The sequence below is a fragment of the Marmota monax genome, unplaced genomic scaffold (genome assembly GCF_021218885.2).
Source record: "Marmota monax isolate L192 unplaced genomic scaffold, Marmota_monax_Labrador192_F-V1.1 WCK01_AAM20220418_F8-fsc00037, whole genome shotgun sequence".
In the NCBI taxonomy this organism is placed as follows: Eukaryota; Metazoa; Chordata; class Mammalia; order Rodentia; family Sciuridae; genus Marmota; species Marmota monax.
This window is the reverse complement of record NW_026693245.1, coordinates 8,393,289-8,420,220: the sequence shown is the minus strand read 5'-3', so window position 1 is coordinate 8,420,220 and position 26,932 is coordinate 8,393,289. Positions and strand designations below refer to the sequence as shown.

The window sequence follows — 26,932 nt, the reverse complement described above, 5'->3', positions numbered from 1 at the left end:
CCTGCTTGCTAGTGTTCATGTAAATATATGATAGAATCTAGTGGAGTGAGAGATGTGCACTGACACCTCTTTCTTACATATCTCACTGGACAGAACAAGATTAAATGTCTTCCTCAAGTCAGTCACTGGCAAGAGAATGGGATTTCCCACTGGACTGGTTCAGACACAGATATCAAACTAAATTGGGGTCATCTTCTATGAGGAATGGAGACCTGAACAAAATACCTTCTGTTAGCAAGATGGGAGTGGTATATGCTGCACTTTAAGATCTTATTCAGCTCCCCTGCAGAGAAGATTGCACATCTATAAACTTGCTGTGAGTAATAGAATGGCATGAGAATTGTTCCAAATAATATATATGTATATAATATGTTTTGTCAAGATTTAATAAGTTGTTATCTGCCCACTATGCTACCTGACTTTCTATGAGGAAGATTAAAAACATTACAGGAGGAGTATTCATAGTTGTTCATTTATAGTTACTAATTCACTACTTTAAATATTATAGTCTTTTCCTCTCTATATTCTTTCCACCAGCCATCTCAGGAACCAGGGACATAATAGAGTCACTTTGAGTAAATGTCTCTAAGGGAATTCACAATGCTAAAATCAAAGTAACATGAAATAGATTCTAAATTAAGGTTTTCATTGTTTTCATCAACAAAATTATAATGTTGGGAAGCTTCTTTTATTTTCCCTCGTATTCAAGATAGCAACCATATTTCATTGTAAGTGATTTGATGCCAATAGTTGAATCAGTCTGTATTTTAATTTAGTATTTCCTCCAGACATTCTTTGAACATGTGTCAACAGGAAAGAACATGTTTCAAAATATACTTCTGCCCATTTCTCTCTTATAAACACAATGAAGTTTGAGTATATGTCTTTTAGTTCTCTCTATGCTTTTTGAAATTTGCCCCAAGTACTAGAATCATTAGAAAGGATCAATACCAAATTCCACAGCAGGTGAAATTGGTCATGGGGACCCTTCCATCTCTGCTCTTTACCTAATGTTTCTTAACATGGGCAAGGATTTATTGTTAGCAAATATCCACCAAAGTCTTATTGCTGAAGAGCATTTTAAGGTGTTTCCATTTTTCGGCGGACACAACATCTTTGTTTGTATGTGGTGCTGAGGATTGAACCCGGGCCGCACGCATGCCAGGCGAGCTCGCTACCGCTTGACCACATCCCCAGCCCAGTATTTCTTAACTTAAAAAAGTCTCTGAGGCTTCAGAAGAAGCATCTTCAATGATGAGGCTGATGAGGCATTTGGTGTGGTGACAGGGATGGAGACAGTTTGATAAGAGAATATTCCTTATTCCTATTAGGTCTCACCACACAGGCATCACTTACTCTGAGGTATGTAATTGAAGCTGGCTCTGGGATAATGTTTTGATTTAGTATATTGTTGGATCATAGATCAGTCTTTAAGCTGATGTTGCCAGGGGGACAATAAAATTGTCACACTAGAAGTGCCAAGGTGAATGGATTTCTGTCCAATGTGTGTATGCTGTGTGGAGAGGTGACTAGAGAAATATTTTAAAGTGGGGCATTCAATCAAAAGTGCTGTTCTCACTAAATTGAGTTTTAAATACCTCTTTGAAGAAGCAAAGAGCACAAAGGAATGGTATTGGGTTTTCATTTGAGAAATTATATTATACACATGTGTGTACACAAACACTCTCTTACACACACACACACACATACACACACATACACACATAAACACAATTTCCAGGGTAATAAATGACAAGAACATAGGAAGTCGAGCAGTAAGATAGCATGAAGTCAAGAAAGAAGCTTCATCCCTGAGTGACACTTCTCTTGTGTTCCTACGTTGTTTTGAGAAGAATGTCATATGGAGTCAGGAGTCTTATAAAAGTGTCCTTGTGACTTATTTGGTAAAGGATAGGATATCAGGTTGCAGTATCAGAGGCCAGCAAAGAAATCAACCCATACGAAAGCCAAGATGCTTGTTGTGGGATTCAAATCAAAGTGCTCAAAATGTTTTAGACAATGCAGAGAACTTTACTAATTTTTAATTTAGTAAAGAGTGAAAATGCTCCTAACAGAAACCTCAACTTTTCAACCCAGACACCTAAAACACTCTTCATTGTTTATTCTTAAGCCTTTTATTCTTAGAATGTTGTTTTGAGAATGTATCAGAAGAGACCCAGAGATAGAAGAGACCCATAATGAGATGGATTATGTATATTACCCTTGGAGAAAAGGACCAGAAAATTGATAGAAATTCTCAGGGTCAAAAACCAATATATATCAAACCTACATTTTATTTTAAAAATGATTTTTTCTGAGAGAAATATCTTTTCTCAATTTTCAACTATAGGTAGGCAATGATTGGCATCTTGAACTATATTTTAAACTTATTGAGTAAAGACTATTCTACCTATAGGAAAACAAGAAATAAGGCAGCCAGTATTTTGCCAAGTGAACTGGAGTGAAGACAAGACTCCATAGTGATTTAGCAATAAAGGCTCAGACCCTGCTGAAATCCATTTTATAGACAGAGAATCAAGTCTTGGACACTAAACAAGATCCACATGTAACATACATAGAAGAGTCAGTACAATGAGGACAGCTGAAGTAAGAGAAAAGATACAATTCACTTGAGTCTATAACAGGGATTATTGTTTCTTTTTTCTACTTCATAGGGAACACAAAATTTGTATCTGAACCCTCACCATAATATTATTTCAGTATGTGTATATATACATATTTATATGTTAATATATATGTTTTTCAAGGCAACTGTTTAGTAAACTTGACATAATTGGATTTAATTATTATCCCAAGATCCTGTTATAGTTTAAGGACCTGAGTTAGAGAAAACAGCTCATATGGGATTATGTTCTGGCCTGATCGAAACCCATCTGAGTGTGGAAGTCAAGATTCTAGTGCCCATACTGTACTTCTTTCAGGATGTTGCTTTTGCATCCTGCTTGGACCACAAGTGTAGAATCACAGGATGTTAGTGCTGAAAGATGCCTGTTCCAATCAGATGCTATTAGGAAACTGAATCTCACTCAGGTTGTTCAAATGAAGAGGCTTTCATAAAAGGACTTCTCACAGAGGTATATGAATAATTAAGATCTCAAGGCACCCAGGGAGATGTCTCAGCAGAAAGCTGTTGCTGCTGCTGTTAGCCCAGCAAGCTGAGTCAGTCCAGCAAGGGCTGTGCTGTCGAGCAGGGCTTCCCAACAGCTGCTGTAAGCATGAACAATGAGACAGCCCCTGCCTGAGATGAAGGCCAGAGCAAAGGAGGAGTCGGGAAGAAGTGCCATGGTCCCCCTCTCCTCCTCTCATCTTCTGTAGCACCTGCCTCCCAGGCCAAACCCATCCAGAAGTCAGAAAGAAAGCAACCCTGGATGAAGTAGTGTGCATGGAGGGAATAGAACAGGGTAGCAAAGTGGAGAGATTGGATTGTGATGTGTAGAGGGAAAATGGAATAAATGGTTACTTGATACCTTAGAAAGCCATCCTTTGTACTCAGATGAGAAACTCCAAATTCTTTCTTTGTCTAGCCATAGACACAGCCCAAACAGGCAGTGTGGGTGGCAGGTATGTGATTGTATGAAGCAGCTTACACTTGGTAGAGTTCACCTATTAGAGGTGAGCAGGTTGGCCTCCCTAGGGAAGAGGTGTCCAGTGGATGCCTTAGTGCTTTCATTAATCAATCCTGGCCATTCTGTGTTCATGCTAGCAGACGGGCTGATGCTCCCTACATAGGGAATTTTGTAACTAGCTTATATTCTGAGCTATAAGGTCAGTCCTCAGCCTCCATCATGCCAAGAAAGACCAGCATCTCCCAAGAATATATGGATGAGGTGGTGGGATACTGCTGAAGTTCATGTTACTTTTGTGTCCAGTCTGATCATACCAGGGCAGGAGCTGGAACCCAAAGTTTATCTCTATTTGGCTTCTGTGTACTGCTGCATATGGGCCACAGGGGAACCAATTCTATCTCCCCAGTGGATTCTGCTCTGTCAAATCTAGTGTATGTGGACCACTGAGCCATTTTCCCTTATTTATCAGATACCTAGATAGGTGGCCAGAATAGTAGGGGAAGCAGCAAGGGTCCCAGAGCAGATGTGTGTCCATTTCTCATTCCCCAGACCTCTATCCAGCACCTCCTTTGATCAACCAACCACATGCCAGCTCATGAGGCCAAACCAATAGTACATTCCTTACCTACATTGCTTTGCAAAGCAAGATGAATTGGATGAATATTGGACGGTGTGACATCCAGCATGTTTGACATTACTGTCATACCTCAGCCGTGACTCAGTGGGCAGTCGTCATAATGGGACAGAGAATACGAATAGAAAAGTGTATGAAAAACACAGTTACAGAAGTACACTTGAATAAATTAGTAATACTTATTTGTGGTGCATTGCAAGTTGCTCAATGATGTCCGTATTTATTTTTGAATGCTTTGCAAATTGTTCAACTATGTCTTTCATCCCTCCATCATAAATAAGGCTTTGGGCTTTCATTCATTTTGTTTGAGGGAAGGTATTGTGGGAAAAATGTGGCTTTTTTTTTTTTTATTCTACCAAAGCCCACGTTGTCAGGGATCCAAGTGGCTATAGCAACTAAGTCTGCTGCTGAATCTTCCTTTAGACTCAATCCCTGAAAATTAGTTGGAACAGATTATAGAGAGCTCTGTGAAATGCATCTTTTGGTTTCAGAGGGGCAGTGAGCTGGAAGGCTCATCCGTTCTTTGATCCTCTGTGACTTCTCTGATCCTGAGAGTCCGTATGACTCATCTCACACAAGGTCTTGTTGTTTCACTCCCTTGGAAACTGTCAGATGGTTATAAATAAAGCCCACTCCTGGCCTTCAGCCTCTTGTCTGGATTCTGCAGTCCCCAGAGCCCCTAGAACCCTGGATCAATGCTGCGGGCTCTTTCCACATGCACAAGGCCATGTGTATAAAAATAAACTACTTTAACAGTTTGAGATAAAATTGATTTTGGTTGTATAACTCAAGCTTTGTCCACCATCTCCCACCCTAAGAAAATTGAATCAAAAGGTTTAGTAGGTAGAAGACACAGTCTGAGCTTCTGTCACTTCTTGGGGACCTTTTATATCTTCTTTTCCATTGTGTCCATCCACTTAGGTGCTCTAAGGAAGCCAGGAGTCACAGCGTCATGGAGAGCCAGGGCAGCAGGGGTGTCTACTGCAGTCCCAGCGAAAGGCCATGTTTTGAGTGGTCACTACTTACCAGGTGCTGTGCTGAGTGCATAGGTCCAGCTCTAGAAAGTGGGGATTTTCACGTGTCCCTTCTTGTATCTGTGGATATCAAGGCTCAGATATTTAAACATTGTACTCAGCTTGGACTGTTAATGAGTTTTATACTCAGGATTCAAACTCAGGTGGTCTGACCCCAAGGTGTATGCTTTGTATGGTGAAATTAATCTGTGGCTTCTACTCCCTTTAATTTCTGACAGTGGAGCTAGGGGGCGTCACAGGGAGTCCTGGGCTTGGTGCAGGAATCTGTGGTGGGGAGGACAAGGGAAAGTGAGCAGATAAACTGATTCTTGAATATGCTAATGATGGAATGTAACAGTGGCCTCTAGCATGTTCATTTTTAAAGAGGGTGGAGAGAGAGGACATTCTCATTCTGTAACCATCACTCCTTGAACTCTTGGGCAGGTGGGAGGAAGCTGGGGTGCTGGAGGGCTATCCCATTCACCGTCATTTGGAGGGCTGTTTTCTAAAGTTTGTTTCTTCCTAGAGAATGTGCCACTTTGTGAGCTTCTTGTTTATGTAGCACCTGAGCCAGGCATTGTGAGGACCATGACAAGGATCTCAAGGTAGTTTTTGCTCCTGGGAACCAGAAGGTTCCCAGAATGCAAAGTTGAAATGAGGGATGAATCTGGCCTGAAGGAAATCACTGAAGGGATCACAGAGCCCCTGGCATTTTAGTCTTGAAAGGTAAAGGGTGGAGAAAAGAGTTAAAGCAGATGAATGGAGAGGAACAGGTAGGGGCTACATTTGCCATTGATTATGGACTGCAGTGGGCTGACTGTTGGGCTTCCCCCAAATCCAACCCCCATATGACAATAATAAGAGGTAGAGTTTTGGGGTGAATTAGGGGATAAGGGTGGAACCCTCACAAATGGGAGTAGTTTCCCTCTTCTGTCGTGTAAGTCTACAAATAGAAGTTGGTAGTCTACTGCCCAGAAGGTTCCCCCCAGAATCTAGCCATCCTGATCTTAGACTTCCAGCCTTTCTAGAACTGTCATATATAAATTGTAGTTGCTTATAAGTCACCAGTCTATGGTACTTTGTTGCAGCAATCCAAATGGACCAAGACATGGCCACATTTGCCTATGATCTGATCTGTTCTGTTTTCTACGAAAAGAAATCTACAAGTTATTAAACTGTAAATATGAACGTTGTATAACTGCTGAAGAACAAGATTAAGAAAAACTAAAAAGCTTTAGACAATATTTAGTTAAAAAATAAATCATAGAATTCTAAGTTATCTAACATTTTTAAAGCTCTGGTTGTTTTGGCAGTTGAGTAAACAATTCTCCCTGAACTACTTAAATCAGACCTTTTCTAGTTCTGGGCTCAGAACTTTGAAGTGCTTAGGACTTGAGAAGTTTTCTGGGGCCCTCCCTACCTCCTCTTTTCAAGTACTGAGGGTCTTTGGTTACCCATATATCCTAATCACCCTAGAAGTAGGACTGTATACAGAGGAAAGCATTTGCTTTATGTCTTGGTCTTCAGTTCTCCTATCTGAATGTGAATGGCTCTGACTTGTGTCCTGTCCCTCAAAGGGGGAAGGCGTCTGTCTTCCTGTAGCAGATTTATGTTGTTTTCCAATCACAAATGAACACATTTAACAGCTTACCATGGAGGACTGTTTGACAGAGTGAATTCCTCATGTTATTTTTATTGTCCATGTTGCTTTTTTGGTTTTTGATTGTGAATGTGTGTATGTTTTCAGCAATTAGGGAGATGTCATCTGACCAGCATGCCACCTCGCCCTTCAAATGGTTTTACTCAATGGTTTCCTCTCCAGGCCCTTCACAGTGTCCTTCAAGTGTTCACTGATAGGATCTGATGACCCTACATTTTCTTATTTTCAGTACAAGTTCTTACCTGGATATGGGATTCTTAGAAGATGGTCATTCATGACCTTATTTAAAGTTTCATTGTTTAAAATTAGCAAAATGAAGACATTAATACTTAAAATACAGCCTGGGTCAATGTTCACCAACATTGCATTTGTAATAATAGTAAATCTCCCACAGACCAACATTCTAAAGTAGGCTACGTGAAAGTGGAAATTTTGATTTGTCATCTTGAGAACACTTTGAATACAGAAATCCAAAAGTACATTGGATTCCTTTTATTCTTGGGAACATTGTTTGGTGTTTTATTCAGCGAGTACTTCCTAAATATATTTACAAAGGAAGGCGTTCTCAGCATGCTGTCTGGAAGACTGTGGCCAGCAGGCTGGTGATCCACTGTTGGAACATATGCTGGGGTATGTGTGTGCACACTGTGGAATGGAGAGTGGGATATTAAACTTGGGTTTTACAGCACGTATTTTTTAACCTCAAAAATACCTCTAATCAGATCAAGTTAGGATGATGTTTGTCAGGCAACTTCGAAGGGTAAGGTCTTAAATTTCATCATGTAGTGTCCTAGTAGGGGATTAAAGATTGATAAAACAGAACATATTCTACTGGTAAGCAAACTGATAACTACCACATTTCATTGAATCTAAGATGTCATCAGGTAATATGTTGCCAGTATTTTGTGTGTATCATTAAACAAGGAAAATATTCTTTCCATTAGACTCTGACATAATACTTTCATATCACTAGAACTTTTACTAATTGAAAGCACTCTTTTAGGCTTGTTTGGACATGGATTCATAAGAGGAAATATGTAAATTAAATGAGTTTGTTAAAATTTTCCTAAAATGATTCACATTCATAGCTGATCCTTCTGAATCACTTGCCAATGCCATGTCTTTTTTTTTTTTTTTTTTTTTTTACAGACTCTTGGCCTCTGGGTCATAAGACCATTGGTAATGTAGCATTTCTCAAAAGATAGCTCTTCTAGGGTCCTTGAGAGTCTTCCAAATGCTTGGTACTCAACCTGCAAGTCCTAATGTGCACATGGTCAATGACACCTACAATATGATGGCTGAATCTGAACTTCATAGACACTGACATGGGAAGATATATACCTTAGAATCAGTGAAACATGCTAAAAAATTCATGTGCATGATATAATTAAAAATCCTAGGCAATCCCTCAAAGGTAATAGGCTTTTTCTGTTAAAAATCTTTAGAATTCTTAAGTACTTACTCTACTATTTTGAAGAGATGTGAAGGGGAAAACCAGTTTAGAGGTTTCTTAAAGTTTTCAGTTTCTCAGAATCAACTGGTACATTTGTAAAAACTTTTCATTCCCAGGCCCACCCTGGACCCATCAAATTGGAATCCCTGGCTGTGGCCTTTTGGACAAGCTCCCAGGTTGCTCTGATATAGGTGGTCTGGGGAACTGTTTTGAGAACCACTGAACAGAGTCCTGTCTTCATGATACCCTCAAGTGTCATGTATGCTCAAGCTCTCAGATCTTGGGCTTTGGGACTTCCTAAAGTCCATGGCAGACAGAAAAAGAAAAAAAAAAAAGCAAGTTACTTTTGTTTTTAAGAAAGTCACTGTGTGGCCCTTCATTGTGAACATCCCAGGAATAAAGGAGTTGAGATTTAGACACCAGATTAAAGAGATGAAACTGAAACTGCCAGTTCCTTAAAAAGTCCTAAATGAGGATCTTGGAAGTTATCCTTCCTATTTCTGTTTTTCAAGTGACTAACTTTGACCTTTTTAAAAAAATTTGATTATTTATTTAGCCCACATGCCATATAAAAGGCTAATGCTCTCATTGCTAGACAAGCTGATGAGTCTAGTGAGGGTGGTCCTGATTTATATTTTATTACTTATAAAAGGGGTCAGTTGAAGGTTAGGCAAAGGAAGTGCCACGTATTAGACAAGCAAAGTAGCAGAATCATTTCCTATGATTCTTACGTTAATCAAAAATCCATCTTTTAAAAATTCCTAGTAGAAATTCCAAATCTCTTAGTAGTAACTTCTAACATGGCCTATTAACTCTGTGTTCTTTTGTGTTAGACAGTTCTAAGGTTTAACTGATTTCCAATGCCTAAGCTAATACTTTAGGAAACCGACGTTTTAAAAAACTCTTTTAACCTAAAAGAGTTTTGTGAGTGTTTAGTCATGTCAAATTAGAACAGGGCGAGGCAGGCTCCTAAGAGGAGTGGGTGAGTTCATCTAAGGAAGAATGCTGAAACTTGGTCATTGTGGTTTTCTGTGAATTAAGTGAATGAAAAACTGGATCATTTTGTAAAAAGTGAGAGGAATGGAGAAATGAGTGAGTCTCTCTCGAGGCAGATACACTTTGGCCTGTTTTCTTTCAGGTATAAATTGTCTTATAGAATAAGTAACAGTGTTTCACACCTGCATGGTCATTTAGAGTTGAACCATGTTTTCACATATATATTTCCCCTTCCATCTTCAAAACATCTTTTTGAGAAAGGGAATGCACTTCTCTTTCTTTTTACTGGAGAAAAAGGGCTTCATGTTAATCAGGAAGGCTGATTGGTATCTCACCAGGACTGATGGTGGAACTGGGATTCCAACTTGGGTCTTCTGGTTCTGAGTTCAGAGCTCCTTTTGCAATTCATGTTGTTTCTTCTTCTTTTTCTTTTTGTATCAGAGCAGTGCATGGCACTTTTGGATATAGGTTAATATTTGAAGGTAGAGGGATACTCCGTGACTGAAATCTCTTGCAGATGGATTCATAAACCCAGAACCCTAATTTAAAAATGAGCCAGCTGTTAGAAAAACTTGCCTAGACACTTTTTATGTTTGAGCTTGCCAGAACTGGGGCAAGGGGGAGAGACATCTGGAGACAACCCGAGAGCTCCTCAGGTGTTCCCAAGTCTAAACCACCTGGCTCTAAACAAATTCCTAGCAGTGTAGCCCAAAGTTGAAGTTTCTAGATTTGACCAGGGTTAAAAAGAAACCTGAATCTGGCAACTTCCCCAGAATCCACTGGAGTCAAAGATGTGGCTATGGAGACAAAATTCTCTGAGTGCCCAGAGATTCTGGGTTGAGGTTTATAGCAGACGCTGTGGATGCCAGGTCCTTATCACACTCACTTGTAGACCTCTATACTTGTGGGTCCCAAGGGCAACTCTGAGGGTGCCCTAGCTGCCCAAAGTGTAGACTTGTTTCTTAGTACAAATCCAAGAGCCTGTACCCAGGCAGGAGGCCCGGTTCAAACAGGTGCGCTTCACTGACTCTTCCAAACACATGTAGGTTTTGGAAACTGCCTGTAGTTTTGAAAATTGTCTTTATTAAAAAAAATTGAAGCTTAGAGAACTGTAAAGGTATTTCTTTTGGAGAAATATTTGCTCTAAGACCTAAGTTCACTTATTAAGAATGCAGCAAATCTTCAAAAATTAGACTCTTATGATAATGGTCATGATACTTTCTTGGCTGTTGCACTATTTGGTCCTCTTAATTCATTATTGAGGTAGAGAGAGAAGAGGACTAAGGTATGTGGCATGTGACTTGCCTAAGATCACATAGCTTGCTAGTGGCAGAGCTGTGTCTAGGACTCCCCAGGCCCTCGCCTTTGACCACTTACTGTTCCTGCCATGATCCTCTGCCCTCTGACAGATGTATTTTGTCAGAGTCCCTTGACTCCGAGGGCTCCCATGAACTTCTCGGGTGGCACATGGTACTGCCAATCCCCAAAGGTCAAGAGGACCAAGTAGGTTAGTTGTGTGAGAGCTGACAATCTTTGCTCAGACTCTGTTCAATGCCCAGTGGCTTCTGCTATTTCTGGAAACCTCTACTTCCTTCCAACAGAGAAACACTCAGCTCTGCAGGTCAACCCTGCCCTCCTAAGAACCAGGTGCTCCCTTTGCCTCTCTTGGTGGAAAGACAGAGAAGGGGAACATATTTATGCCCATTTCAACTTGTGCTCTCTGAAAATGATTTTGAGAAAAGCTGGTTACATATATGTATTTCTTAAGTATTAAGCTCCTAAAATATGCTAGACCTTGCATTAGGCACATACCAAAATGTCACAGCTGATGTCAGAGCAGGAAGACTTTAGGATGCAAACACATACACCCCCCCCCCCACACACACACACGGAAAAACTAAACTGAAACACCTAAAAGGTGTCACATATCAAAAATCTGCTTGTAAACGTCTGTTCTTGCTCCTTGGAAATGTTTGCCTTCAAGGATGTCTTTGCAACTCAATTTAAATCAAACTCATCCGGTAGAGATGGGTTGTTAGGAAGGCACAGTTAATGTGATATAATCAGCTTGACCATGAACCATCTCCTGAGGATTTGGAACCTACCCAGAACTTTTACCACTGGATCATCTTTGCCTACCAGAAATAAATCCTTGGCATTTGGTTGCAATCAATCACTATTTGCAAATTAAAGTAGAAAATATCAGCGTAATTACGTAGACTTATTTTCTTGGTTGGCACAATACCAAATTTAAGGAAAAAATCACTGCATTTTAAATGTATGGGCATGCTGGGTTGAATAGTGATTTGGTTTTATCATTTCTCTATCCCAATTCAGAAGACCACTTGCTATGTCCTGTGAATCTAGAGGTGGTTTGGTGTAACCCCACTAGAGCTTGAACTTACATTTTTTTAAAAAAACATTTATTTTTTCGTTATAAGTGGACACAATATCTTTATTTTATTTGTATGTGGTGCTGAGGATTGAACCGGGTGCCTCACACATGCTAAGCGAGCACCCTCTACCACTGAGTCACAACCTCAGCCCCTTGAATTTACATTTTTGGTACCAGGGATTGAACCCGGGGTGCTTAACCACTGACACATGCTAAGCGAGCACTCTACCACTGAACCACAATCCCAGCCCCTTGAATTTACATTTGTGGAAGCTTTTTTTGGTACCAGGGATTGAACCCGGGGTGCTTAACCACTGAGCTACATCCCCAGCCCTTTTTTTGTATTTTATTTAAAGGCAGAGTCTTGCTGAGGTGCTTAGGGCCTTGCTGAGTTGCCGAGGCTGGCTTTGAACTCATGATCCTCCTGTCTCAGACTCCTGAGCTCTTGAGATTATAGGCGTGTGCTACTGAGCCTGGCTGAATTTTTGGAATTTGAAAACTTGTCCTTTTTTTTTTTTTAACTCTTTATTGTACAACTGCTGCACAGGCAGAGCAAGCTGAGAGATGGGCCAGTTCCCAGCACAAAGCAAGTCAACCATGAGCTCAAGGTCAAGTTTTGCTTTTACCTTAATTTTGGGGGGAGGCTGAAAATTAAATTGGCTTCTTGGTTATTCATGCTCTGACTTCCTATCCCTTTATTAATTCCTAATTTTCTTAGTGGAATTGGTTGATCTGAGCTCAAGGTTATAGGAAGATAGAAAAAAAAAATGGATAAAAATACCATAGGGATTTTGCTGGGTTTTAGAAGGAATTGAAGGTTTTCCCAAAATGAGTCAGTTGTTAGATACTATGAATTGAGATAGTTCTGTCATTGATGAACTTTACTGATGCTATTTCATCTAGGCATTGTTTGTTTTACTGTTATGAATTTCATACTCTCAATTTTCATCTTCTCTATTTAGTTGTCATTTACCAATGGCAGTATCAATTTGGTTTCCCTTTATCCATAGTGGAAAATATTTAAAACTTTGTATGCTCTTCAGGTGTACAAAATTCACTCCATGCCTTGTGAATCATACCTTGTATTGCTCACCACTTTACCCATCTGGGCCACTTGTTTGCCATCTGTATATATTTGATTTTGAAATCCTTTTTCTAGTCTCCAAGCCCATTCATCTCAGGGCTGGAGTCTTGGCTTTATTAACTAACCATTTATTAACTATGTGCTGTTGGATGAGTTACTTAACTTCTCCAGGGCTCAGTTTTCTTATCTCAAATATGGGTATAAGAATAGTATCTAGTTCTGGATGTTGTTTTAAAGGTTAAATGTGTAATCTACATAAAGTGCTTAGTATAGTGTCTCATCCATAGTAAGAATTCTACAAAGGTTAGGTAGGTATTATTATTAACTACTATTTCAGATAGCCACTCTCTCCTCAGAAAGTGGTGTTCAACAAAGTTTGAACAAGAAACCTTTCTTAGGATCAACCTAAATTGTGAACCATTGGAGATACTGGCCATGGAAACTTGATTGTATTATAATAAGCAATTGACTGTGAGGCTTTGGGATTAAATTGACAGTTTGAGTCAATCTCTGACATTATGGCAGAATTGGGGCAAATTATTTGACCTCTCTCTGACTCAACTTCTCATTCAAAAAGTAGACATGATAATAATTACTTCATAATATTGTGGTGAGGGGCAAGTGAAACATGTGAAATGTTTAAGAACAGGGTTTGGTACATAATATATGCTCAATAAATATTATCCATTATTGAAAACAGTAAATCAGTGTTCCACCCATTATGTACATGTTTGTTTCTGGAGAGATGAATTTAAAGATAAATGTAAAGAGATGAATATAAAGAATTTCAAAGTAGATGGTCTTGGAAAATTTGGGAAATTTGGAAGCTAAAACTCTTGCCTTCTTTCCCACTTCCTCAATTCTCTGCACTCCTCCTGCTCCCTCCACCCACTAATATTTTATTCACAAAAGCAGAGACCAGGCCTCTCTGCCCTGTCTTTTGGAGAATCTCAGAGGTTGACTAACCTAATGCTGTCAATTCTCAAGAGAGGAAGCTGAGTCCTGTAGATTTCCCACAGCTAATTTCAACAGACCACTTTGCTGGGTCATTTATTTACCAGATGACTATGGGTTTGTTTCTATTTTGACAAGTGGGAAGGGGGGTTTATAATCCAACACATGGTTGGTGTAAGAAAACCCCTCTGTTTTCTTCCATCTTGCTCTTTCTGTGCCGCAAACCTTGCTCAATAAAGCCCTGGTCCAGTCAATGTTTCAAGAGACCTCCTCTGTTTTCTGCAGTGGGACCTATGCCCTGTGACCTTCCATAGCATGAAGACCTTGCTTCCTGATGGGTAATGTTTTTCCTTGCTCGGGACTTGCTGGAGCTTATTCTCATTGCCCTGCTGGCTCATTTGTTTCCTTGGGCTGGCTGCCTTGTTTGGCGGTTTTTAGCAAGGGCTCTGATAGATGCCAGGAGGTGAGGGAAGGGCTCCCGACGGACTCGATCATTGGTCGAGCAGACTCAGTGATGGATGAGCCTCTCTCCAGGGAGTTTTGGGTCAGGAGAAGTCCAACAGATAAGTTTCTCCAGAATGGAGTAAGCCAGAAACAGCACCAGTAAGATCTTACCTCTCTTGTGGCTTTTCGTGTTGATTTTAAAGGAAATTCTCAGCTGCAGTTCCACATCTTACTAAGAAACACAGCTACATCCACGATAGACTTAGACATATGTGACACAAATTGCTTTAGAAATAATGTTCGGAGGAGAAGGGCAGGAGGAAGGAAGAAAGGGTCTTTAAAAAATCCCTATCAAAATATTTTCTTTCTTCTAAGTATTGAAAAGGCACAATATAACCCTTTCTTCTTCCAAATGATCTCATAGCTATTTATTGAGGGGAAATACCAAATGCTTATTATTATTTTTTTTCTTTTACAGAAGCTTCTTCGGTCTTGATGATTCATGTCGATATCATTTTCCTCCCAACTACAGAGACTCTGAGACAAAGCTACACCCCAAGTGATATGCCGGTGTCAGAACAATTCCTGTCCTGAAGGGGGGTGTGCGACCTTCTTTATTATTCCCCCTTCACAGACGTCCTTGAGCCCTTGAGACGGATGTGAGTGAGTTTTTCAGCCCTCATGCAAAACAACCATCTAAACATAACAGATGACATCAGCTTGGGCTTTTCAATTCCTGGATGGCAGCAGTGTGTTAATCCAGCCTTCATCCTGGATTTCATAAACTAAAACAAGAGAGGCTGGCAGGAGGACAGCGCTGCTGCTGGGTTGAGGAAATTGATGACGGGGAAGCATGCGGGCAACCCAGTGTATAAAACTCATAAACGTGTAGGCAGAGGCTCAGCTACCACTTTGGACTCTGCTTGCTACCAGCAAAGACCACAACTCGGAGCCGAGCCTGAGCCCACAGAGAAACATGAGGAGCCTCTTGCTGCTGACCACACTCCTTGTACCTGTGCACCTGGCTGTGGCTTGGAGTGTCAAGTACGCCGTGGATTGCCCAGAACATTGTGACAGTAGTGAGTGCAGAAGCAATTTGCACTGCAAGAAGATGGTGCTGGACGACTGTGGCTGCTGCCAGGTGTGCGCTGCAGGGCTGGGAGAAACCTGCTACCGCACGGTCTCAGGCATGGATGGCGTGAAGTGTGGCCCGGGGCTGAGGTGTCAGTTTTACAGTGAGGAGGATGATTTTGGTGAAGAGTTTGGTATCTGCAAAGGTAAAGAGTGACCCCTTGCTTCCTCCATCCAGGGCTCCCTGAGGGCTTGTAGGTAGTTTGGGAGGTGAGGTGGCTTTGCTCTTCAGGATGAAGAGGGAAGATGCAGGTCCCCTACAGGTGTTGTCCTGGGAGGAAAACTACACACAATTGTAGAAACCAGTGTGCAGGGTGCATAGAATGAAATGTAGCTCTGTACCCATTATGATTAGGAGATTTAAGAAAGTTGCAATGGAAGATGCATTACCTCTTTTTCTGGAAAACTTTAGAAATTTAACAAGTAATCTGTTATGAATGCTTTTAGGTGCTCTCTCCTGTCAAGGCAGAGATTACAGAGGTCTCACCAGATAACCTCTTGGAGTGGTTTCTAGTCCCCAGATTTAGTGAGTCTTTGATCTTGAAAGGGTCCACAGGGTGGAGAGGAGAGCTCCAGTTCGAATCTTTCTGATGAATGCTAATGTGTGTGATGGGATAAGGAGGGTTTAAGTCATCTAAAGAAATAGCTCACCTTCTTGCAGGAGTCTCTGGGACTATAAAACAAACCTCATTCCACTTTATAAAGATTTTTGTTAACTAGGAAAATAGCAGTTGGTCTAAGAAAAGCCAAAAATAACAGTAAAGAAAAATAAAAATTGAAAAGTCTATAAAGAATAAGGTCAGCTGTTTTATAGACTTAAAGGGAAACTTTATCAGATTGAAATTATAGTTAAATGATACAGTTAAGAATTTGTAGAGTTTATTTAAAACTTAATGACTAAGGTTCAAAATGTTTAAAATTTTAAAAATGTTTAAAATCAAAAGAATGGTGATTAAATATGCTCCATTCATAATCTCCTTAAGAGCTTTTACAAAGGCACAACTCATGTTGTAACAATATCAGATGTACAATAAAGGTAACTTGTCAAAATTCTGAGAAATTTCTAAATTTTCATATCTTATGTATTAATCCAATTGTATTCTTTTCTGAGATAATCATCCAGAGCTAAGTTAATCCATTAATTTTCCTTCCTTTTAGAAAATAATTTATAAGTGAATACATTAATCTGTAAAACCTATGAAAGGTCAGAAAATAAATTCTTGGACTATTGGGATAATTTTGTTTTTGTGCTTAGATTATTTTTGCTTATAACCAGTAAGACGTAGAATATTGAGTAAATATTTTCTTTGGTGAACAGATACACTTCTGTTTCTTTCAACTGAATAGGAACTGCATTTTCTGCAAATCACGGTGCTTATCAGTCAAGAAAACAGTACCTCACATAAGGAAATTAGGGAGGAAGTGGTTAACACAATCATGCTTATGATATAGCCAGTATATACAGTGGATTGCTTTTTCTCTTGGCATAGAAATGCCTTTTGTAAATGTGATGATACATGTACAATTGCATTAGTATAAAGAATCAAGCTGTAAGGTACTTGGAATTTTTAGCACTCTCATTTCTACTGAATGATTGAGGATGATATTAATGAGACACATTTTTAAAAATTCATTTTTGGATTCCTCTTTTTAGCATCCTTCAGATTGTTGACAAATTCTGTTTTTCTCTCTGCTGGATATAATGAGAACAGGTCAGACTTAGATATTCTAGGTAGAGATGTTCCATTTTGTTGTAGGAAATCTCCCTCTCTTAGCTTTTCTATAGAATACCCATAAAACTATACAATTCAACTGCATATCCAAATGTTTTCTAAATATTCAAATGCTTGCTATTAGGCTTCTCAGATAACAATTATGTAGCCAACACATATTTATTGAATACTTACTATGCATCCAGCACTGTTGGATATATCAGGGGATACATTAGAAGTGTAACTGAAAATTTGGCTAAACTTTTATTTTTCGATTTCACTGCAAGCATAATTAAATTCCAATCTTGTGTTCTTTTCTCCTAGAGGTTTTCTAAGGATTCCTTTTAAGGATTTCTTCCCAGCAAGAGGACAGTGTACAAAAGCAGGATCCTCTGTAATCTGAAGGATGGTGAAAAGAGCACTCCTAAATCTTTATAAAAATGTACTTAATGGGACTGGAATTGTAGCTCAATGGTAGAGTGCTTGCCTAGCATGTGTGAGGCACTGGGTTTGATCCTCAGCACCACATGAAAATAAATCAATAAAATAAAGACATAGTGTCAATCTACAACAAAAAATTTAAAATTGTATTTTATTAATATCCATCTTGATCATTCTGGGGATTATTGGGTTGCTAAAGATCCAGATACCTCACAACTTGTTTCTCTACCTATGTGTGATTGTACATTTATATTTTCATGCCAGGAGAATATACAGTCTACATTTATTCTGCTGGCTTTTACAGACCAGTTGAGATGCTGTTTATGTCATTTAACTATGTCTTCTTAACAAATGACTGTCTTCTTTATCTCAGTGTAGTATGTTTTAGTCGAAGTATAAAAACAGTGAAGCTCTAAAGGCTTCCAGTTCTTGATAAGTCTATAAAAGCTAAACTTTCTTGTTCATTTTGCATCTTGCATCTTAGCTTGGCTGAGAATTTTACTAGTGAACCCTCCTAACAACTGGGGGAGTTAGGTTGGTTGTACTGCTTATTCAGACAGATAAGGAACTTTACAAGGGTTGAAGCAGTTTGGGGGTTGATTGCTTCCTGATGAGCTGAGGTGACAGTTCTCTTATCCCTGGTTAGTTTGAAGACCTTTGCTATACATTTAAAACTGTAACTTGTCAGTGAATAGAGTGGATTCAAAGACAGCATGACATGTTTTAAACTCTGAGGAGCTGATGTATATGTCCATTCAATTTCTTTTTTTTTTTTTGAGCTTTGTACATGCTAGGCAAGCACTCTACCAGCCTTTAATTTCCCATCTTCACTGAGCTACTACAGAGATAAACTGTGAGAATCTGTCTGTTGACATCTAAGCAGAAAATAAACAGAATTAAGACAGGTCCAAGGAGACTGGCTGTGTGTAGCTGTCTTCAGTTAACCTTTACATCATTACACTAAGCTGGGAGCATCCATTGTCTGATCTTACTGTGTGATTTCACTTTTATAACCCAAAGTTATAAAATTTATGACTTTACACATTTTATAAAGTAATTCATGAATTTTATAAAGCTGTAAATTTAAAATTTGATTCAAAGCCTGGGTTTTCAAGAATTGGATTTCATTGTACAATCAACATTCATGAGGTTGGTTCACATCCTCAGGCAATCATGCAGGGCTGCTTGGATGGAGGCTTATGCACACACACACACACACACACACACACACACACACACACACACGGGTACCTCTCTAATCCTTCCTCTGCCCTCAGACTGCCCCTACGGCACCTTCGGGATGGAATGCAAAGAAACCTGCAACTGCCAGTCGGGCATATGTGACAGGGTGACCGGCAAATGTCTGAAATTTTCTTTCTTCCCATATTCATCAACCAAGTCTTCCCGGAGATTTGTTTCAAGCACAGGTAAGAATTTATTCTGGTCTGGCATGGCAACAGTAGTCTCATTTCTAGTTTTTAAAACTTAAAAAAATGCCAGTGAGTAGAATAAAACATTGATTTGAATGATCTTGTTTCCTTGATTGTACTCAGGAAAAGGTGGGTGGTAGTTGAGTTTGGTTGCTGTTGTTATTTTCTAAAATAATCCCATTAATAATTTTGAGAATATATACTATAATTTCTCATAAAGTTAACCCATTTTATATGGAGGATACATAGGATTGATTACTAAAAAATCTGTAATAAAAATAACCAACTGAGATATGCAAAGTTCTTTAAATTCTTCAGTGATCTGTTTTATATATTTACTAGACAAAACTATTTCTCTCCCAACCAACTTCACATAGAAAATGTACTTTGAGGAATTTATTGGATAGGGTTTAAGAGCCAAGATAAAAAAAATAGAGAACATTTTTTTTTTAACCCGATGGAAGCATTTAAATGGAAGCATTCCAAGCATGTATTTTTACGGATTTGGGAGAGGATAAGAAATACTAACTGTAAATCAAATTTGGGAAATGAATGAATTTGTAGTTATGCTCACATGCTGCTTATAGGTCATGTACATTTCTTACACAGTTGTGAGAAGATAAGGAATATATAACCTAATAAGACGGTACCATGAACATATTTGGTTATCAAGTTGATAAATGGCCTGGCTCATAGAGCTTTACTAAATTGAAATTGACCATTAAAAAATGACATATATTTAAATAAATAAAATAATAAAAGACATGTATCACTAAAGCATATTTGTCTATGCACAGAATGGTGACTATAATTAATAATGCACTATATGTTTCAAAATTGCAAAGAGTAGATTAAATATTTCCACCACCAAAACCTGGCATGAGAGGTGACTGATTTGCTAGTTGTATTTAATCATTATACACTCAAAATATCACACCATGCCCCAAATATATATAATTATTGTAGAACATTTAAAATACAGATGCCTTGAAAACAGATACTATTTTGCTTGATGGACATTCATGATAGGCAGCACAAAAATATTTTCACTTTTATACCAGAAATAAATATTGAGATTCTTATTAGACATTTTTTGGAAAAAGCATTTGGTTTTCTCCTTTTTCTGATCTGGAGTATTTAAAGATTATTAATTCATCTTGGTAAACCTTAGGTTCAAGATGGAGAACAGAAAGTTCTAAAGATTGTGGACAGGTTGCCCAGGGACCCCCTGCTTAGTTGTGCACTTCCTACATGAGACTTTCTGGATTTGAATGCTACAGTTTACAGGGCATCACCTTTTGAGAATAGATTAAATGGCTCCAAGGTTTACCAGCATAGGTTCTCTCAGAGGTCCCTTCCATTCCCTAATTGCTTGAGGTTGTCTTCTCCAACATTCTTGGCAGATGGGTTTCCTTACCCTAGTTGTTCCATTTATTTATTTATTTATGTATTTGTTTGTTTATTTTGTTAGCATCCTAAGACTGGGAATTCACAAGTAACTTTTTAAAATTTATTTTTTACTGGGGTGAGTGAGGATTAAGATCTGAAATATTTCATGAATTTATATGCATTTGTCTCCTAGGTCACACTCATCTTCTTATAGCATTTCATTTCAGGATGTGCACACTGAAGCAAGGACATGTAGCAGAAAGTTTCATTTTAGAAAATTCTAAATATTATAACTTTTCTTGTGTGTAAAGCAAGAAATAGCTATATAAAAATTATACTTTTTGATCTGCCTTCTGGAATCATACCACAAAGTTAATCCCTCTTCTCTAAAGTTAGTATAAAAATCCTACTTAGAAATCTATCCTTACAGCATTTGCTCATACCATAAATATTTATTAAGTTCCTACTATGTTCCAATTGTTGTTGTATATGATGGGATGTTAGAGCAAATGAAAGAAAGTCCCTCCTTCATGGAGTTGAAATTATAGTGGTAGAGTGAGATAATACAGAAAAAATAAAGAAAAAAATAATGTATAAGATAATGTCAGGTAATATTAGGTTTATAAACAGAAATAATGCAAAAGTGTTATTTTAGATAGGAGGTACTGATATAGAGCATAGAATCTTGACTCTATTAAAATTAAATAAAAACAAAAAAAATTGTGTTTGGTCTTTGAGTTTTAGCCATGTGGATATTATCTGTATTCCTTCTAATTTCAGAGCTTGACTTGGCATCTGGAGATGGCAATGCTGTCAGAGAAGAAACTGTGAAAGAGAATGCTGCTCAGTCCCCTGTAATGAAATGGTTGAATCCACGCTGATCCTGGGTGGGATTTTCAAGAAAAGCTTCTATTTTAATGATTGTTCAACACTCAGCCAACATTTAAAAATTTGTCTTGATTATAGCGTATGGATAAATAATTTTTGGAGGTCAAGTATGATTCAGGGTAGATTCAGAAAAAAGAAAGTAGGCTACTTACAATCCATAAAATGCATATGATTGAACACATTTAGATATTTGTTAAATATTTGAATGCATATAGATTTGTTAAATTTGTGTGTATAGTATCAATGAAGAACTAAAAAATGCAATTTAGATAATCTTATATGGAGCCAGGTCAAAGAGAAAGCTAGTCAAAGGTGAAGACCACAGTGACCCCATGGGGGTTGTTTGACTTGGATGTACATTAATGTTAGGATACGTAAAGGAGGAACAGGCAGAAGCAAGAGAAGGTAGGGATGGGAGTGAGAGTGGGGATTATAATATTTAGCTTTTCCTTGTGGTAGCTTCAGTAGAACCTAATTTAATTGGGAGGATGGGTGGGGGGTGAAATTAAAAAATAAAGAAACAAACTAGAAAACCCCTGATGTGTGATGTTTAAAACTTGTGGGTATTTGACCTTGAATTGGGGTTGTTGCCAATGCAGCACTCAGGTGGGTTGAAGGATGGTTCTGGGGCAGAGGATCAACAATACATTTCCATCAGTGTTTAAAGAATGCCTCATCTGAGATAGTACTAGGAAGTGTTTTGCCTGCTGGGGGGTGGGGAGGGATGAAGGTAAATATTTATATATTTTTATAAACAAATATGTTTAATACAAGTCATCCTCCATGCTCATATTCATCACCCTCTGGGGGCAATGAACATGAAACCACTTGTTTAAAATAGTTGCAATAAAGGTGTAACTCTATAAGGCTTTCAAACATCCGAGGCTGGAAAATATAGCTATTGCAAAGTAACAGTAATTAGTACAAGAGAAAAGAAAAATTTAGTCACTCTGGATTTATAAAATATCAAAAAGCGAACAACAGAGGGAATTTACTAAAAAGAAAGTGTGATGACTTATATGTATTTAAAATCTAAAGTAGACAATAACTGATTAGGAGGTTTGGAACTGAAAAGTCAGTTTCAGCAGGAAACATCAACTTAAAAATATAGTGTATTTTCATATTTGTTTTCAAACTTGATTGACAAGTGGAAATAGGAGTACAGTTGGGAGGATCTTAGCACAAACAGGACTGTTGTACTAGATGTTGTTAGGAAATATTTGCAGAAGTGTTTTATTTGGAGTAAAGAACTTATTTAAAATTTATTTCCCTATTTACTATATTTTGTTCTCAAAGTTTGCCATCAGAGTTGTGAATGTGTGTGTGGGAGGGTCTTTGAATGTAAGCAGTATAAGCTGTTAGGTTTTGTTTTAAAAGGACGAGTTTCTTATTGTTCAATAAAATGAAAAGACACAGCTGTTCCATGTCAATTGACTTTGTTAAATTGTTAAATCTTATTTATATAATGAATAAGAACTCTTTAATGCATATTAAATGATAAGCTCTTCAACTGCATTTTCTGCTACAGATAAACATCCTCCATGAAAACAGGAGGCTAGAATATTTATTTCTTTGCCTCACATCTTTGGTCTACTCATCCTTTAGATCTTTCTAAAGAGTAGGTTCCTATGTATTCATCCATTTTACAGAGTTTTACTTCTACCCCTGTGGGTTTTTTTTTTAAACCACCACCACCATCACTTCTGATGTTATAAGGAAGTTGTAGATCTAGGACCTGAAATGATGATTTCCAGGTCACTGATGGCTCCTTCATACAACACTGAAATACTAAACGTAAGAATATATTTAGTTTTGTTTTCTCTTCCTGGATTTCAACTTCTTTGAAGGCAGAAACCTTGCCATTTAACAGCTACTGCACCTTATTCTATGTTCTGTGAGGAAACCTCCAATAGTAAATATCAAGCAGTTGTTAGCTGAAGGTTACAGTTCTAAAAATGTCAACCTATTTCCACTTTCTACAGTTTGGTATCTCATTCGTATTCTCACTCACAATCATTACTTAGTATTTTATTTTCGTATTGCTTCTAATATTTTTCAAAATGGTTGTACTTTTAAAAATGTGGCCAAAAGACAAACCATTCTGTACCTGTGAAAGAAGAGAGTAGCTCCAGGTTTGAAATTTGAGAGTATCATATCAAAGAATGGCATACTCAGCTTTATGGGCAAATGATGAAATCTTTTAAGTGAACTGATAATATGCTAAAAAAGTTATGTCTGTATGAAGGAAAAACACTCAGTTTTTCTTAGGTTGGAAGAAACATGGTATGAATGTGATACAAAGTTATATCAATGAAAGTTCCTCATTTTCTTATTAAATTAAAACAAATCACTGACATCTTTACTTTCACCTGTACGTAATGAAGTTTCAGGACATGCTCTTAGGGAGGTTACTTAAAGAATCTGCTGTCTTGGCTTCAAGTTCAGGCTCCAGTTCCATGTTCCTTTGTGTGGGCAGTAAAATAAGAGCTAGACTCGGGCATGACTGGCCTGTGTTCCTGGCTCAGCAGTAACCACCAGTGTGACCTTGGACAATGTATAAGATAGCTTTTCATCGCTGTGTCCAAAATACCTGACAAGACCAACTTAGAGGAGAAAAAGTCTATTTTGGCTCTTCATTTCAGAGATTCAGTTCATGGACAGCTGACTCGATTGCTCTGGGCCCAAGGTGAGGCCAAACATCATTCTGGAAAGGCATGGTGGAGGACAGCTGTTCACCTCATGGAGGCTAGGAAACAGAGAGAGCGAGGAAGGGGCTGGAGAGAGGATAAACATTCCAGGGCACACACCCAATGACCTACCTCTTCCAGCCATTGCCCCACCTACATCTCACCTCTTAACAGTTCCTGCATTAGCACAGAAGCTTTTGGGGACACCTCATACCCAAACCATAACACACAATAACGTGGAACAAAGGTGGGCCCATCTGCACTGGGTTGTGGCCATGTTTTCTAGATGTCCAGCTTTACAAGACTGTGACTGGGCCTCTTCTTGCTCTTTACTCCCAAAGCGAGTACTTGTGTATCCTCAATTGCTCTTGTGGTCTTTTGAACATATTCTTCATAGCTGTGGTCTCCAAAATATTTGTATTCTCCATGCCCCTGATTGTACACTTTTTGATTTTTTGAGAATGTAATTTTTAAATTACATGTTTATGATAGTATTAATACATTGAATTCACGTTATAATACAGATGAACTTCAAAAACACGCTTAGTCAAAGAAGCCAGTAACAAAAGGCTATATAGTGTGTGATTCACTTACACACTCAAACTAGAAACTTCAAAAGGATGGGTTAAGAAATACAAATAGAAGTTCTGCGATTTTCTTTCTGCATTCCAGGGACCATTCTGGGAAATACTGAGGAAACCAAAAATACAACAATGACAACAACAAACAAAAACAAAAACAACAACAAACAAAAACCCTAAAACAAAACAAACAAACAAAATATCATGGATTGGTGGTCTCTGATGAGGTCCAACCTCATTTGATATTGGAGAGAAATCAAGCTGGTACACCAGTATTTCTAGAATTATGGGTGAATGGGTGGGTAGATAGATAGGAGGAGAGCAGGGCAGAAGGGAAGTGGGATGGGTGAATGGATGGCTGGAGGAAAGCTGCTCACCTCATGGAGGCTAGGAAACAGGGAGAGCGAGGAAGGGGCTGGAGAGAAGATGAACCTTCCAGGGCACACAAGTAACAAGCCTCTGCCTTCACCAGAGCAGTGGCTGCATAAGAAGCAGACAGTATTCCCCTCCCTTTCATCTGCCAGTTCCCCTGCCTCCCTCTATGCTGCCTGTTGGTATGTGAGGTGATTGCGAAAAATAGGGGTCTCCACTGGAGTCAGTGAATCTGGCAAATAAGGTTGTCCAGGGCAGCAAAGGGAGCACTTCCCCCTCAGGTACTAGGGGACATCACCAGTGGTAGCAAAAGGGGTAAGGTAATTCCCATGTAGCCAAACTAGGTTCTCATTTCTTGTGAGAAGCAATTTGGGAGGAGTTCTATTTCTACCCTGCATTTTAGTACTTTCTTTTACCCTGATCTCCTAAGGAATAAAGGATCCATGTATGTAATTCAGCATTACACAGCTACTTAAAAGGAGAATTCGTTATTTCTGATTCCCCCAGTTATCCTAGTCATTAAACTAATGCCTCACATTAAAAGGGTGTATTATATAGAGTAGTGGTTTTTAAATGTTAGCATGCATCAGAATCACCTGGAGGCCTTATTAGAATACAAACTGCAGGTTCAGTAGGTTTTGAGATGGAGCCCAAGAATATTCTAAAAAATTTGCAGGTGATACAGATGCACTTGGTCCAGGGATCATACTTTAAGAGTCACCCATACAGGGAAAGCTAGGTTTGCCTAGAAGAGTATGAACGACAATCATTTTTGGCCTTACAAAAGAATACTTTGCTTTATTTATTAATCAGTTGTACATTTAATGTTTTGTTTAAAGATCCTTAATTATTCCCTGCATCTAATAGAAAAAAAAAGTAGGCCCTAATCTCCATCATGTGGGATTAGGCCCCAATTTCCTTCATATGACTCCTTTGGTGTAAGAATTAAAATCAAGAATCAATAAATGGGGTGGATTAATACTAAAAAGTTTCTTTTCAGCAAAAGAAACAATCTGGGAGGTGAATAGAGAGTCTACATCTTAGGAGCAAATGTTTACCCCTCACACATCAGATAGAGCACTAATCTCTAGGGTATATAAAGAACTCAAAAAGCTAAGCACCAAAAAAAACAAAACAAATAACTCCATCATTAAATGGGCCAAGGACCTGAACAGACACTTTTCAGAAGATGATATACAATCAATCAACAAATATATGAAAAATGTTCATCACTGCTAGTGATTAGAGAAATGCAAATCAAAACTACTCTAAGATTTCATCTCACTCCAGTCAGAATGGCAGCTATTATGAAGACAAACAACAATAAGTGTTGGCAAGGATGTGGGGAAAAAGGTACACTCATACATGCTGGTGGGACTGCAAATTGGTGCAACCAATCTGGAAAGCGGTATGGAAATTTCTTAGAAAATTGAGAATGGAACCACCATTTGACCCAGCTATTCCTTTCTCGGTCCATATCCAAAGGACTTAAAAACAGCATACTACAGGGACACAGCCACATCAATGTTTATAGCAGCACAATTCACAATAGGTAAATTGTGGGACCAGCCTAGATGCCTTCAATAGATGAATGGATAAAAAATGTGGCATATAAGTACAATGGAATATTACTCAGCAATAAAAGAGAATAAAATCATGGCATTTGCAGGTAAATGGATGGAGTTAGAGAAGATAATGCTAAGTGAAGTTAGCCAATCCCAAAAAACCAAATGCTGAATGTTTTCTCTGATATAAGAAGCCTGATTCATAGTGGGGTAGGGAGGGGGAACATGGAAGGAATAGACGAATTCTAGATAGGAAAGAAGGGAGGAAGGGGAAGGGAGGGGGCATGGGGTTAGAAATGATGGTGAAATGTGATGAACATCATTATTCAAAATATATGTATGAAGACACAAATTGTTGTGAATATACTTTGTGTACAACAAGAGATATGAAAAATTATGCTCTATATGTGTAATAAGAATTTTAATGCATTCTGCTGTCATATATAAATAAAAAATTAATAAAAGAAGATATGTAATTATTTAAGCAGCTGAAAGGGTTGATAAATGTCAAAGAAA

The 26,932-nt window shown here is 38.5% G+C and overlaps 1 protein-coding gene across 1 annotated transcript; it reads left to right on the top strand.

Annotated features, from left to right (window-relative positions):
• The first annotated feature begins 102 nt into the window (after window positions 1–102).
• Window positions 103–22,626, top strand: Esm1 (endothelial cell specific molecule 1). Its single transcript, XM_046456391.2, has 4 exons — window positions 103–316; window positions 14,699–15,497; window positions 18,782–18,931; window positions 21,104–22,626. Exons 2-4 carry the CDS (start codon window positions 15,197–15,199, stop codon window positions 21,202–21,204), a joined length of 552 nt encoding a protein of 183 aa, XP_046312347.1. The 5' UTR covers window positions 103–316; window positions 14,699–15,196; the 3' UTR covers window positions 21,205–22,626.
• The last annotated feature ends 4,306 nt before the right edge of the window (window positions 22,627–26,932 follow it).